The sequence below is a fragment of the Lepidochelys kempii genome, chromosome 2 (assembly GCF_965140265.1).
Source record: "Lepidochelys kempii isolate rLepKem1 chromosome 2, rLepKem1.hap2, whole genome shotgun sequence".
NCBI classification, from domain to species: domain Eukaryota; kingdom Metazoa; phylum Chordata; order Testudines; family Cheloniidae; genus Lepidochelys; species Lepidochelys kempii.
In genome coordinates this window covers 181,036,446-181,052,704 of record NC_133257.1, presented here as the reverse complement: position 1 = coordinate 181,052,704, position 16,259 = coordinate 181,036,446, and the positions used below count along the sequence as shown (strand labels likewise).

The 16,259-nt window shown below is 44.7% G+C and overlaps 1 protein-coding gene across 2 annotated transcripts in view; it reads left to right on the top strand.

Annotated features, from left to right (window-relative positions):
- EEPD1 (endonuclease/exonuclease/phosphatase family domain containing 1) overlaps positions 1 to 7,474 on the top strand; it is an 85,014-nt gene extending 77,540 nt beyond the window's left edge. The window contains exons 6-7 of one of the 2 annotated variants that reach the window (XM_073332891.1): positions 6,422 to 6,616; positions 6,867 to 7,474. In XM_073332891.1, the coding sequence (XP_073188992.1) occupies positions 6,422 to 6,616; positions 6,867 to 7,066 (395 nt within the window). In that variant the 3' untranslated portion in view covers positions 7,067 to 7,474. Of the gene's footprint in view, positions 1 to 3,148; positions 3,282 to 6,421; positions 6,617 to 6,866 lie in introns of those variants that run through there. The other variant, XM_073332892.1, reaches the window with a different exon arrangement.
- Positions 7,475 to 16,259: the final 8,785 nt, after the last annotated feature.

Sequence of the window (16,259 nt, the reverse complement as noted above, 5' to 3'; positions counted from 1 at the left end):
AGTGTATGTATTAACTTCAGAGTATTTTTGTAACTATTTGGAAAAAAAACAGTGCATCTTTCAAATCATTTGATGCATATTTAAGAAGAAGAAGAAAGCCAAATCCTACTTTGTTATAAATTGTTGTAAATTCAGAGTAATTCAACTGACAGCATGTAAATCAGAGTAGATTTTGGCACTGAATATGTAATTTAATAAAGGGAAGCTTGACTCTGTCCCACTTCTGACAACCTGCCTGCTTCCTGTCCGGGTACTTGTAGGTTGGGCTCAAACAGTTTCTTATGAGGCTAAGCAGTGATTTTCCAGTACTTATGATTTTTGATATTAGGGCCCTTTATAGGGATAGGAAAAGTGAGCATGTTGTTTGCTGTTTAACAAAGACCAAACAGTTACAAAGTTAGGTATGGAATACTTGTGGCACCTTAGAGACTAACCAATTTATCTGAGCATAAGCATAAGATACATCCGATGAAGTGACCTGTAGCTCACGAAAGCTTATGCTCAAATAAATTGGTTAGTCTCTAAGGTGTCACAAGTACTCCTTTTCTTTTTGCAAATACAGACTAACACGGCTGCTACTCTGAAAACTGTCAAAGTTAGGTGTGTGATGATTTTCAGTTTGGCCCAGTTTGGCAAGGTCAGCCGCTTGAAAAGTTCAGAATCTATACCAATCTCCTATTCCAGGAGAGGTGTGGGCAGTTTTTATGCACACTCTCTTGTTTTCCTTTGAGCTGCAAGATGTCAGTCAAGGCTGTTTTTAAGTCATACTGTGTTAAGTATTTGTTCACATAACTTGAAATTTGAAAGGATTCTTTTAAAAAATGGATCATTTATGTAACCCATATGGGCCAAATTCAGACCTGGCATAAGGGGATGGAGGTTTATAGAAGCCAATAGAGTTGCACCCACTTACTCTGGGTCTGAATTTAGGTTTACATCTTTAGAGTTTCATTTTAGTTCTGTTTTCATTTATTTTAACCAGGGTTTAATATAAGAATGGCCATGCTGTGTCAGACCAATGGTCCTTGTGGTTTGGAACTTTACAGAGGCATGGTACTGTTGGGTTGTGTTCAGTTTTTCACCTAAAGCAGGAATTCAGACTCTTCTTCTTGTGTGAAGACTACCATGTATCTTCTCCAAACGAACAGTGTTCAGTCCCACTGAAGCCAATGAGATGACTCATGTACTTAAAGTTATGCATGTGCTCAATTTTCTTCCTTAATTAGGCCATAATATGTGGATAGTAAAGACAGAATTTCACCGGGATACTCAAGTGTGTCACTTAGTTTATGAGTTAAAATGAAGTAAAGTGGAACTTTAAGGAAACCTTTTCTGCTTTCAGACTCCTTTTGTGAACAAATGGCAGGTTTGTTTTCTTGCACACATGGGAAGTGGCACCTGTACATTGGAGGAAACTAGTTATTAAGCATAGCTCCCTCATGGAGCACCCTGGGTCCTCAAGAGCAATAGAGTCTCCTTGTTCCTCCCTCATCAGTGGCCCTGTGGTCTTAGGCCAGTGAGCCCTGGATTCTTAATGCTCTTCCCTCCGGGAGCGATTGAGAGGCTCCTACAGCTCCTAGGAGCTGACCCCATGCAGCCAACTCCCTTTTTTTCCTCTCAAACATTGTGCCTGTCTGGGTTCAATGCACAAGTCTGTGTGATCCCACCCATATTCAAGCCATCCTGGGCCAGCAGCTGGTTGTCCTAATATGTCAGTCAGGCTCCAGGTCCAGTAACTCTTCCTCCCCCTGGCTGGCCAAGCCCCCACAGGCTGTCCATGTATTGAGTGCCCAGTTTAGACAGATCTTTGAGGTTCTGGGAGGGTCCTTCTTTCTGGAGCCTCCTCATAGGTTCCCTGCTCTGTGTCATGCCCTTCTCATGATTATGCCATCACTTCCTTCAAGAGTAGGTCAGGTCTTACCGCAGCACATGATGGAAATTCAATTTCATTGCTATGGGACTGATCCAAAGCCCATTGAGGTCAATGGAAAGCTTACCATTGAGTTACGTGGACTTTGGATCAGGCCCTGTGAGACTGCTGGAAGGAAATGAGGGCTTCACAATTCTCTGAGAGAAAACAGCGTTCAACACTGCTCATTACCTAGTAGGAGATGGTGATTTACCTTTCTTTGACTATCGTTCCAAGGGATCTAGAATGCCTTCACTAATCACTTTGGTATACAGATGATCAAATAAAGAGATCGAGGAGGGGAGTAGACCATTGATAAGCGTCGTCTTGCCCCGAATCTGCAACGTACTGAGGTTTTTTGCATTTCAATACTGTGGCTGTTGGGTAGGCTAAGAAAGTATTGTTCTCCACTGCCATAAAGTCAACCAAGTATAGATCAGAGAAACTGTTTCGAGTAGTGTACAACTTAGAGCAGGGGTGGGCACGCTTTTTGGCCCGAGGGCTATATCGGGGTGCGAAACTGTATGGAGGGCCGGGTAGGGAAGGCTGTGCCCCCCAAACAGCCTGGCCCCCGCCCCCTATCGCCCCCTCCCTCTTCCCGCCCCCTGACTGCCTCCCTTAGAACCCCCGACCCATCCAACCACCCCCACTCCTTGACTGCCCGCTCCCAGGACCTCCTGCCCCAATCCGCCCCCCCCCAGAACCCCACCCGCTATCCAACCCCCCCTGCTCCCTGTCCCCTGACTGCCCTCCCGACCCGTAGCCACACCTCTGCCCCCTGACAGGCCCTCCCGGGACTCCCAGGCCCTATCCAACGCCCCCTGTTCCCCGACCCCTGACCGCTCCCCCTCGAACCTCTGCCCCATCCATCTGCCCCCGATCCCTGTCCCCTGACTGCCCCCCCCGCAACTCCCTACCCCTTATCCAACACCCCCCCCCCCAGCTGCCCCTGTCCCCTTATCATGCCGCTCAGAGCAGCAGGACCTTGCAGCCCCGCTGCCCGGATGGAGCCAGCTGCGCTGTCTGCAGGGCGAGCTTAGGCTGCGGGGGAGGGGCCGGGGGCTAGCCTCCATGGCCAGGAGCTCAAGGGCCAGGCAAGGATGGTCTCACGGGCCGGATATGGCCTGCAGGCCGTAGTTTGCCCACCTCTGACTTAGTGAATATGCTTTGTCTCTGTTTGGAAATAGAACATAGTGGAATCTTTCTCACTCTGAAGATTTTTCCATCTGTTTAATTAAGATCACTTTGATCTGGATGATTCTGGCTATGGTAACATAAGAACCCACAAGACTGGACAAGCATGCCATCATCTCAAAGCTGAGTGCCACCTGATCTTGCCAGCGGAGATTCTGGAAGCGCAAAGCTCTGACTTGTGAGAGGACCTTTGTTACTCACAAATGGTGAAAACTGGGCCAGTGAGGGGCTGTTTGGAGTCAATTTTTTATGAAAATTACTAATACCTCCTTTTGGGTAGAAAAAAATGTACTAGGTTCTCTCAGCTGCTTTTGCTCAGGAAGCCATCCCTTGACATTAGCAATCTCGCTAATTACGGCTTAGTCTCAAAACTTCTTTTCTTGAAGAGAGTGGTTAGGAAAGTTGCAGCAATGTGCCTCTGGGATCCTTGTGCTCCTTTTCAGTCTAGTTTCCATCAGGGATGTTGTGATTGCATTAGTTTTCTTGGCCAGTGACTTTGGCCAAAGGCTGCATCTCCACGTGGATTCTTTTAGCTATTTCAGCAATTTTTGATATCCTTGTCCAAGAGCAATTGTAGACCTAATCTGAGGCTGGAGAGAGATGCTTTTGATGGCTCAGTTCTTCCTTTCTAAAAGGGGAAGGATGGTCCAGCGATTAGAAGTAATTACCATGCTCTGCCACCCACTTCACTGCAACATTGTAACATCATGACCCAATGAGATCTAATTCATTTCCCTGCTCTTACCAAGACTGGGATCTTAGTTGGTTGTGAGATAAACATGCAAAACTCAGGACTGATGGATACCATCCTGTGCAACTTAGTGCATGAAAAGTGGTACCCGACCAGATTGGATATAGGCTGCAAGGTGGGAATAATACCTTTTAAAAGGACGCCTTCAAGAATTTGTTTATAAGCTGTTTAAACGGTGTTTTCTATTTGTAGTAATGCGTTAGAAGCACGCAAGTAAACGAATTACTTCCAGAGTGATTCTGACCTTATCCATCAGGCAGGCATTGATTTTCCTCGTAATTCTAATGGAGCTGAAAATAGCATGATTGTTTCTTTTAAAAGGGGGAGCCACTGTCACAAACACTCTGCAGAGTAATTACTAAATATCATGTGGTTTGTGATACTCTTAGAAGACTGAAAATAATGGTGGTTTCTCTGCTTCATTATTTTTAATCAGTAAAGGTTGGTCCTGCCACCCTTTGTTTCTTATGGGGCAGCTGGGTTTTGCAGTGGGGTATTTTTTCCCCTTCTAAAGCATAAGCAAAAAGATGAATGCAGTGTAGTTGTAGCTGTGTCAGTCCCAGGATATCAGAGAGACAAGGTCAGGGAGGCAGTATCTTATACTGAACCAACATTTGTTGGTGAGAGAGCTTGTCAAATTCTTGTCTCACCAACAGAAGTTGGTCCAGTAAGTAAAAAGATAGCAGGGAAGAGATGAACAGTGTTTGTTGTTTAACTTAAGCTCCCTCTGCTGGCTGACTGCCTCTACAGCAACAGAACATAATTGTAACCAGTTAGACCAGGGACCTTCAGACCTAGGGGAGAGTTCAGCCTACTGGTTAGAGCTGGATCTAGGGTGAGCACAGTCCAGGAAACAAGCCAAGGGTCAGTACTGGAGGCACAGAAGCCAAATGCCAGAGCCTGAGGGTAAACCACAGTTTGTAAGCCAGAGGCAAGCCAAGGACCAGTTCCAGAGAGACTGAAGCCGAATCCAGAACCAGAGGATCAATCAGAGCAGTAAGCCAGAGGGCAGCAGGGGCCGGAACAAGGTCAAGCACAGCTGCAGACATGGTGCACATGGAGCAGTTGCTGATCTGCTGTGGGAACCAGGCTTATAAGCAAGGTTGCTAAACCAGCAGCCAGTCGGGGCTGTGGACACTCTGTCAATCCCAAGGCAGTACAGTGGGCTCACTGGTTGCCTAGCTGTGAAGTTAGGGAGCAGGCCAGTATCTGGACCTAGCTGATCTGGTCTGTGACAAATAGTAACTGTAGGATGGTACATCAACAGCAGATATTTGAAATAAACTCATTCTCAAACACCCAGATACTTATAATCCATACAATATTCTCCATCAGATTTTCTGAGGTCAAATTTTAGGCTATTTTAGCACATCTGTGTCCTTTTTTAGAAGTTTATTCATACTAATTTATCAGGTCATAATGCAATGACTTCTTTGGTTGGATACCAGCATCATTGAGGTCATCACCACAACCCTGGGAGTGGTCTGAGTTAGGTACCAGAAGAGTCTTTTATCAAGGGTGAAAGAGACACAAATATCTAAAGACTGATTCTCTTCTTGCGCTAGCATACATCAAGGATATCTTCATTGGTAGCCTTGGAGCTACACTGGTGTCAAAGCAGCAGGATATTTCAGGAATGGGGATGAGATTTAAAAATAAAATATTTGGAATCTAGACAATTTTCCACATATATTTAAGGTGAGATTGTTAAAGAAGCCTAAAGAAGTTGAGTGCGTAACATCCTTAGTTCCTTTCAAAGTCTCAACCTTAGACAAACTCTGAGGCATCTCAAAGTTCCACAAAATCAATTTAATCACATAGGCAAATAAATACAAGTTTCATTTCTTCTGTAGATGTATAGAGTCCTGGATTGTGAATTGGAAGGGGCCATGACTGCTGCTTCTGCCATCAGGCTCACAGGCTGCTAGACCTGGTGGTTTTTTTAAATTTCTTAAATCTACAATTTTAGAATGAGTGTCCTGCATTCTTGTGTTTTTCTGGCACTAATCCATCCTTGAGGAAGACACACCCTTCTTAGTATTTTCACAAAAATGTCTTAGTAGCAAAACTGTAAAAGGACAGCAGCAGAGCATATTTGGCCCAAAATGTAGATCTTGTTTAAAACAACACAACAAACAAGCAAACAAAACCCTCCCACCTTTTACAACGCCTAAGATTCCTAAGATATACAAGACCAGACTTACCACCACTTGGTGGTAGGGTCAGTCTGTCGTGTACAAATGGATAGTTCCCCAGACATAGTTGTGATGAGGGAAATTCAAAAAGGAAACAAGCAGCATAAATTGTGCAATGTATATTGGATTTCCAGATTCTTTTTTTGGTTACAATTGTAATAACCTGAGTGGCTATTAGTAAGATAGGTAAGCTAATGTGTTCGTTCACAATAGAAGATTTTTAACCATATCATGCCATGTTCAAAAAACAAACAGCCCTATGCAAAGTAAATTCAGTATCGCTACTCAGTGGTTGTATTTCTTTTCCCACATCCCATATTTAATCACTGATTTTTTTCCTCCATTCTTTTCTTGTCCTTTTAATTTTTCTAGGAGAAAAAGATTTGATCATCTTAGGCGATTTTAACCAAGCCCCAGACAGCAGTGACCTCGATCTTTTGAGAAAAGAAAAGTTCCAACACCTAGTTCCTGCAAATACATTTACAAACATCAGCACAAAGAATCCTCAGGGATCTAAGTCGCTGGATAACATCTGGATCAGTCGAAGCTTGAAAAAGATCTTCACAGGTAAAATTTCTCTACCAGCGGGAACAATGTTTGAAAACACATTCTTTATATGACCCCTTCTAGGCTGGCATCTTGACTCACTCGTGGATAGTGTTATCTCATCATCAGTCCCATTGATGTCAGTCGGAATGAGATTCCTCATGTGCATAAATGTTTGCAGAATTGGGCCCTTGGTCTTATATGGATTAAGCCTCTTTCCTCTGGCCCCTTTCCGTACTAATCTTTGTCTCTGCAATTGTTCTTCATGCAGGTCACTGGGCTGTTGTGAGAGAAGGCCTTACAAATATATGGATCCCTGATAACTGGTCCTGGGGAGGAGTGGCTTCAGAACACTGCCCTGTATTAGCTGAATTTTACATGGAAAAGGACTGGAACAGAAAAGAGGTGACCCGAAATGGAAACGGGGTGACCGTGGAACGCAGTGACTCACACATTAAACATGAACGATGATGAACTAGGGCGTGGCAGGGCCCAGTCAGAAGATCCCATTGCTTGAGGCTCAACTGTGAAGCAGAACTGCCTCCCCCCCCATTTAGAGAGCATCAGCCTCTGCTTCTGATGATGTCTCTCCCCTACCGCATCTACTCCCACGCCTCCAGTGCCCCTCGTGGGTGTTGTAGGAGATCTCACTGCCGCAGAGCGATTTGTAACTTTTTACAGATGCAGTGGACGCATACACGCCTGGAGACTTGGAGGAGAATCATACAGAAAATAAAATGCACTTTTACTACGGCACATTATCTCTGTTAAAACCCAGCAGAACAGGGCTTTTGTTGTTGTTGATGTTTTTAATTGATTCCTTGTAAAGTGAAGCAATAATGGAGACCATAAAAAGAGACAAGAGACACGCCTTGGAAACTGTCAGTGATTTGTCGAGTATAGTTTAACACTTGCAAAAACTGTCATGATGTAACATTTCTTTCTGACCAATACATGATCTGACCTGAGGATTATATAGGGCTAGTTTGAGTCTTTTGATCTCAGAGAGGCAAACGTATTCCCCAGTTCTCCCATTGCTCCTGAAGGTGGAGAGTAATTTACTTCATCCTTTTTCAGACTCCAGCTAACTCCCCCCGTGCACCCAGCCAGCTACTCAAGCTGTCAGTGAGTGAGCAGAGCCAAGGCTGCTACTCCTCTCTGCCTCCTTGCTCACAGGGTGAAATATTAGAGAAGCAGCCCCTGCTTCCCACCCTGCAGATGGAGCTGTAATCTGAGTAACCCTGGTATGGCTGAGCAGAGAATTTGCGGTGGTTTTGGAGACAATCTAGTTCATAGTATTTATCCATGAGTTAGCATTTTTAACAAACTGCTGTCTGCACAGTGCAGTGGTGCACATCAGTGGGGTGTGAATTCTAATGCTAACCAACATCATCAGCCAGGACTAAGTTAACGTGCACGAGGGAACTTCTAGTGCACCCCAGCAGGGTCTACACAGGCCACGAGTATGCGACACTTTGGTGCACATTAGAGTTCACGCCCCACTGATATGCACTACCATACCAGGTAGGCAAGCCCTATTTTTGTTCTGTCCTGAAAGCTGAGGGAATACAGTCCTAGAGTCGTGAAGTTTAAGGCCAGAAGAAATCACAAGCTCATCTAGTCTGACCTATATATCACAGGCCACTAATATCACTCAGCACCTGCACACTAAACCCAACAACTGAAATTAGACCAAAGTATTACAGCCCACTGGAGACTGGACTGTTATGGGCCACAGGCAGAGAACAGGAGGGACTGAGGTGCACCAATGCCGGAGGCCACCACAGTGGTAGGGAAATGATTAAATGAGATCTATCTGGACAATCCTTTCTTGAACATGGTATGCCTGTGTGAAGTGTGCGGCAGTTTGGGGAAAATTTTGTTTCCCTTGCCTGTCTTGTGGCGGGAGGACTTCAGTCAACAGGCTGTCAATCCAGTGGCTGGAGCCAAGCACTACATTTGCACATATGCACAATTCTCAAAGTAATTATTGAAAAGCAAGAGACACAAAGCCAACCAGGATATGAAAGAGCAAATCAGCATTTACCAAAGGAATGTGTTGAGTTTGAAAGGAGCCGTAGCCCTGCTAAATGGCCTGCTAAGGTGCACTCTCTTTCTAGGCTCTAACAGATGATCCAGAACATTTTCACCATGAATTAAAAGAAAAGGTTTATAACATTGTGCTATGGAGAAAAAATAAATCACAGCTTTATATCTGAGTGGGTTATTATAAATGAGTGCTTAAAAGCAAAATACATTAAATCTCCCCTCGCTACTTTCATTGTACTGGCTTTTGGAAATAAAGTCTGAACGCTTAGTTAGGAGTAACTAAGTGATACCACTCACACATACACATTGTTATTTTGCAGAAACAATAATTTTGAACAGATTTGCTTAAATTTAAAAAAAAAAAAGGAAACTGGAATAAAATAAACCTGTTTGGACCTGATTCTGAACTCACACTGCTATAAATCCTGGGCTAATGCCATTGAAGACCATGAGAGGTATGTCTGCCCTTCCCACAGGCCCCGTTGGCCCGGAGTGGCAAACCATGGCCAGCGGGAGTCGCAATCAGCCAAACCTGAGGACGCGGCAGGTAAACAAACTGGCCCAACCCGCTAGGGGCTTTCCCTGAACAAGCGGTGCCCCTAGTTTGGGAACCACTGCTGTAGTGTAACCATTTTCTAAATGCTTCACAGAGCAAGAGATTTAATATATAGTTTACATTTATATCACATCTTCCATTCATAGACATCCTGGTTCTGGAAACCCTGTGCGTCTCCTAAACTTTCAGCACAGGGGTAATCCCATTGACTTCTCATGTGCTTAAGTGCATGCATGAACGTTTACAGAATTGGGGCCGTAGATCTCAAAGAATTTTACAAAGATATGTCCTTTGATTCCCATTTTCACACATACAGAGAAACTGAGGCACAGTGACGTGCCCAAAGTCACAAAGTGAGTAACCAGCAGAGCTTGGAATAGCATCCAGGAGGTTTGCTAATGCCTAGTGCTGCATGGACCTGATTCTGGGGTCTTTACTCATGGTGAGTGGCACCTAATTCCTCCAGTAATCCCACTGAAATCAACTGATCACTTGCAGAGTCAGGTATTACTCAACATGAGTAAGGGTGGCAGAATCCAGGCCTGTATGAACAACCTATCATCAGAAAAAGATTCATAGAGTTTTTCCTGCTTTTTTTTAAGTTCCTAATATTTTCCTCCTGTAAAAATGGCTGGAGACTGAATTTACCTTTTAGCTAATGAAACTTAAGCTAAATAAGCCAGACCCCCAGCTGGTGTGAACAGTGGAGTAGCACGAAAGTCAATGGAGCTATGCTGATTTACACCAGCTGAGGATCTGGCCTGGCGTGTTGATGGCAGCCTTTAACCGGTGGTGGGTACAATCAGAAAAGTGGCTATAAAATGGCATAGGGGGAATCTCTAGAGATTGCTGGCAGAGCAGGTTAATAACTCTAGCTGAACATTAGCCTTCCTGCTGTGCAGGTGCTCTGGGGAAGGTTGGTGAGGCAGGGATGAAGGCTGCAGGCCAGTGAGGCTCCCCAGGAGAAAGGCAGGAAACTGCACAGAGTAGCTGTTTGGTAAGCAGAAAGAGGCGCTTTGGAGCAAGAAGTCTACAGCGTGGAGGAAACAGCCCTGATGCTTTTGATTCCTGGCTATGTAGAGTAAGTGAATTGAACCTCTGTGTGAGGGGGAGTGTAAGGCATAGGCCCCTATTACGTCCCATTGGGACTTATGGAGATATAAATGGTGCATAGGCCTCTTGCTGCCCTCTGCACAAGGGACTGTAGCAGCCATTAAGGGGAGTTTGCTCCGTTTGTTGTATATGGTGCTCTCTGAACATGGTGAAGGGGGGGGGGCATTAATAGCTCTTGTTTGGAGTGGGGGCCTTGGGGTGTTTTGCTTTCCAGCACTCTCGCAGCCTGCTCTCATGTTGTTATCCTCTCGATAGTGTCTCCATCATATTTTACTTCGCTTTCAAGCCAAACCAAACCCTGCAAATGCAGCCGACTGTCTCCAGCTCACGCTGTGCTCCTTCCTGCTGCATTCATCTCCACCAGAAACTCCGAGGAGAAAAGCAAAACTTAGGCAGCTTTTGTGTGTGTGTGTGCGCCTAAAGCAGAAGCAAAAGTAGTTCACCTTTCCATAGCCACGTTGGCTCCGCAGTGCTGACAGTAACACAAACTTGGGCCTGTCAGCAAACTAAGTAGATGGGATTCAGCCAGTGCAGAGAGGGGCTGGAACATGATGGCATCTTTACAAGCCACTTTATATTACAGGTCCGTCCAAGCTACAAACTTGACTCAAGATCTGAGTTTTGAACACATACACCCCAACACCTATTCAGGATGTTTAGATCTGGGGTGGGAGTGTTTGAGCTCTTAGGGACACACAGGTCAGATAAGACATTCAGATCTGGAGCCAGTTGTAGATTCTGAATCCATCCAGCCTTAGGGGGTGTTTTGTGGATCTGGGTTTGGTTGGAGCCTATCACTAATTGTTAATAATTATAACCACACACTAATTCAGTTAGTGTCTGAGATGCTGTGCTTTCCAAGTGACCAGCTCATATGATTCTGCATTTTACCCTTTCAAAGGAGGCACTATTCTCAGAGCAAGTTGTGAAAACTGACAAGGCTGCTTACTATATACGTAAATCTAGAGTAACTCCGGAGCCACTCTGCATTTACACCAGCAAGTGAGATCACAAGTGACTGGAATTAGTCACACCAATGTAAATACAGAGTAAGAGATAAAGTTGGTCTACAGTTTTCTTCCATGCTCAGGAAATACAGTCCATGAAGTGATAAGACCAAGATTCTCAAGGTCTCTGTTCACTTTTAATTGAACAAATGAAAGCAAGATTTTTTTTTTTAAGGCAGCTATGAAAATGACCCACCTAGAGTAAAGGTATGTGGATAGCTATAGCTCAGAGCTATTCACCTCAGTTAATTCTATCTGATACCAACCATTAGATAGGGGGCCTAGTAAAGTTGTCTGACTATCTTGTAGGCAAGTTTGCTTTGTTAGACACTAGTATTTTCCTTTTGGTTCCACTTTAGGGTGTGTCTATTTTTTTGTGAACCTAGTTTATATCCAGCTTCAGATCAGTTAAGAAGAATTTCACTAGATAAGACTGAATTTGTGAGATGTTTAGTTCTCTATAGTATCATTTCTCTCCATCTCCTTCCCCTGCACCACATACCCAAATTGACAGACTTCTTAGAACACACAGGACTAAATCCTCCTTGAGTTCTTCAGCTGCCTTGTCCTGTTGACTTCAGGATCTGGCCTATGCTGTGTACCAACTACCTGGTTACCAGCTTGTACAATTAGGAGAGTGTGTATAATACACGGCAACTGGTCGGAGGACTTCAGTGACTTATTTAACAACACAGTGTTCTAAATGGTCTGCAGAAATAGTCTGGCTCTGGGCAAAATGTTTCCTGAAAGGTCTCTGAGGCCAATATAGCCTAAAAGAGTGAATGCCAAAAAGTGATTAAATGGGTAATTCTGTCCTAGAGATGGATTTCATCAAGCTGATTGAGTGATCAATGGCTAGGGGTGAATCATACCTAGACAAAGATCTAATGTTAATCTATCAAGCATATCCTCACTCTCTCAAACATAACATCAGATTCAGTGTCCTTTCAAGAGGCTTGACCATGGAACTGGCCTTCTGATTATGCGATGTACTGCTATGTGGCAGATTCAGGTTTGATACCGACCATCACCTGGGCAGGCGATATGGGAGGGCTGCAAATATTTACTAAATAAATCAAAAGTACCCCGATGGATTTTAAGGCTCTTGTGGGCAACGTGTATATTTCCCCCTTGAGAGAAATGAAATATTTTTGATCTATGTATCTTGTAGGACTTGAATGACAGTGCAAGAGAGTGAAATTCTCTATGCAGAGAACAGGTAAAGTGTGGCTAGTGCAAACTCCTCCACAGTACTGAAACTTTAAAACTAATGTTTTTTGGTCACTGCCAACCTTACTATATACCACATCAAAAAATAGCCTGTGTTAAAAGACCATTAAAGTTGCAAAGTCAAGCACTCAAAAATAGTAAGCGATCATGTTAATTAAGACTGTATCCTCATGCGTAGTCACAAGGGGGGCAAATTGATGTTGCATGGGCAACCTTAATGTTGGTATTTCCTGACTTTGGAATACTTAACTTTTGGGTCATCAGCACAAACCTCTACCACTGCTAGCTGGCAGCAGTAGCAGGTATTCATCCTGAATGTGGACCTGTCACTACAGGAGCATGAGACATACACATTACCAATGGGTTTCCCAGCTATGTGGGGCGGATGTGAGGATATGTATGCTGTGTCTTTAGATCTGTAGCAGGAAGCCAGGCCAGAGAGGCCTAAGGAAGGTTCTAGGCAGAAGCTCTGCAGTGACACTGAGTAAGTGCAGCTTTAGGGACAATTTCCCGTCTTCTAATCATGTTCCTTGTTCAGTATTAGAAGAAAGTGACTCTGATTCTCGTTCTCATGTCAGTTGGCAGCAAAGACGGAGACTAGTGCAAGGAGGGGTGGGGGAAGGAGACTTAAGAAGGGCTGTAAATGGATGGAGGGTAGAAAGATAGACAGGGGACTGGGAGAAAAGGGTGTAGCGAGGGGTTGGGAGATGTGGAGGTGTAACTGAGGCAAGAAATGAGGATTGGAGGTAGGATATAGGTTCAAGGTAATACGGAGTGTAGAGTGGGAGGATGGAAAGAGATCAGATTGCAAAGGAAGAGGGGGAGGACAGATGAATTTAAGAGACAACAGCAGGAGGGAAGATTGTGAGGCTAGCAAAGAACAGGTGGGGCAGGACCAGCGACTGGGAGGGGAGGAAATGGGGAAGTGGGCAGGAGAATGGAAGCTGAGCTGGATGGAGTGGGGCAGAATGACAGGGGTGTCTAGGGCAGAGAACCAGGTGTGTCTCCCATTGCACTCATGGTAGGACACCCACAACATGTTTCCATTGATGAATCAGAGACCTACTGGGGTTGGAACAGCTTCCTTCCTAAAAGGTCCAGAATCAGAAGGCAGGGCAAAAACCAAGGTGATTTAAAAACACACAAACCCCAACATGGTATTAAGCCAGTTTTAAGCCAGCGTTTTGGATCTGGCTCATAATTTTGGAATACTGGGGATAAGCAATCCTGCAGGGGCCTGGAAGTGAGCATGTTTCTGGGGGCAGGGGTGACAAAAGATTGGGAATGAAGAAGTGCAGCACATGGTGTGACAGGAGGGTAGCAGGGAGAAAGGAAGGGAGGGAAGAGAAAAGAGTGAGCAGATTGAAGCACAGAGAGTGAGCAGAAACAGGGGTCCTGATAATTCACTTCAGAAATCTAGTTGCCCTAACTGCAGTGGAAATTTGGCTACAGCAGGCAGCATGGAATTACCTGAATTGGAATCAGGCCAGGACATTGGGGCAGTATTCCTAATCTTGTGAAAGGGATCTCAAATAACCACCAGTGACAGACTTCAGTTATACGTCTCCTCAGGTAGATGGCACCTCGCTCCAACAGTGTGCACAAGATCATGCTGGGGAATTGATACAGTACTGGCTTGGAGAAGAGCACCATCTGCTGAACCGCTAGCATCGATTCCTGCATCACTGGTCTTTTTCTTGCTGTTTTCCTATTCAGACAGATCCTTATGCAGCATGATCCTGCATGCATCATTCCTATGATGGCTTATTCTCTCACTGTATCATCACAATGGTGCCAGGGACCTCTGTATTTTCATCCCAAATGCTTTGAAGAGCCTGCAGATCCCCTGGACATTTGGGACACCATCTAGTTACAAATAATAGATTAAAAAGAACCCTTTAATTTGGTATTACCATTTTATGAAAAGTGACAATTTTTAAACTCCAACTTACTTTTCAACTCTTTATGCCATTCGTGTACTCTTTTTTGCCTTTCTCTAAGTTTAGGCAATGAATGTCTGTTTCACTTCTGTTTAGATTTTGTTTGTAGCCTTCCATTATGGGTGTTTTGTTTTGTTTTTTCCAATGCTACAATGCATCACCTGGGACTATTTAAATCAGAACCAAACTTGGTTCAATTAACTCTTTTTATTTTATATTTATTTCTTAAAAATATTCCCCTTTGTCTTTCTTTCTCTTCCTCCTTTCCCCTCCCTGCCATCCTAAACTTGGTAACGATGACCCTTCAAATATCTTTTGCAAGAGACTAACTGGCTTAGTCTTGTGACGTGACCCACTTCAATCCAGTATCATGCCAAATATGTGGCAATGAATATTCACTGTGTTTATATTATAATATAAAATGTCCACTTAATTAGTAGGGCTTTTTTTGTATTCTGTGATTTTTGATGTTTCATTTCTCTTTGGTTTGCCTTAAAAATATTGATACTATTTGTATGTTTTTTTGCAGTGCTACTAATCTGTGAACGTCTCCTCCTTATAGCAGGTCCAACCTGTAGAGCTGCTTAGATTAGGTTCAATGGGCAAGATTTTTAAAAGTAACTAGTGATTCTTGGATGCCTTGGTATTTATGTGTTCAGACTGAGACATCTTACAGGGACCTTGTCTAGCTCTGGCCGGGCAGCGCGGTTGCCAGACTTGCTGCTCAGAGCAGCACGGTAAGGGGCAGAGGGTCCCAGGGAGCAGTCAGGGGACAGGGGGCGGTTGGATGGGGCAGAGGTTCTGGGGGGCGGGGGCAGAGAACGGGGCTGGGGTTAGATGGGGAGGTCCCACGGGGTGTTTATGGGTGGGGGTCCCGGGAGGGGGCGGTCAGGGGACAAGGAGCGGGAGGGGGGGCTTCTGAGCGGAGCAGTCAGGGGGCGGGAAGTGGGATGGAGTGGATAGGGGGCGGGGGCCAGGCTGTTTGGGGAGGCACAGCCTTCCCTACCCAGCCCTCCATACAGTTTCACACCCCGATGTGGACCTTGGGCCAAAAGTTTGCCCACCCCTGCTCTAAGGTGTCCAGTGTGGTGTAAATGCTCCTTAGAGGGAGGCTAGAGTCTTCCCCCTTATGCCTTTCCTCCTTCATGTCACTCTGGACCTTGTTCTCCTCTCATATACATACCCCAGCTTCACACTGACTTCATTTGAGTTACTCCTGATTTACACAATTTTATGTGAGTGGAGGATCAGGCTCTTTGTTTTTATTTTTAAACTTGCTGGCTGTCCCCCTGTACCACTCAGCTCCATGATTGCTATCCCCTCTCACAAGCTAAACAGGATTGGGCCAGCTCAGTACTTGGATTGGAGACCTCCCCAAGCAAACCCGACGTGTTCCAGAAAGTGGTGGCGGTGTTGATTCAATAGGGGACACACTACTCTTAAGAGTTCCTACTGAACCAAGACCCCAGGCAGCTAAAAGCTATTTCCTGTATAAGGCATCTTCCATACAAGCTGTTTGCATACCCAGAGCTGTTTCTGTTATTGACAAAGGGGGTGGGAGGGACTGCAGTGCTGCCTGCAAAAAATAATTAGTATAAATTTAGGGCTGGTCAAAAATTTTCCATCAGAACAGTTTTTTCAAGGGAAAACTGGGTTGTCAAGTAAATGAAATTTTTGGTGAAAAGTGTCTGCGATGGGCTTTTTGTCTATATATTTAGAATTTTGACATTGTAGTGCCTCATGGGTGTTGTAGTTTGCCCCTCCAGAGC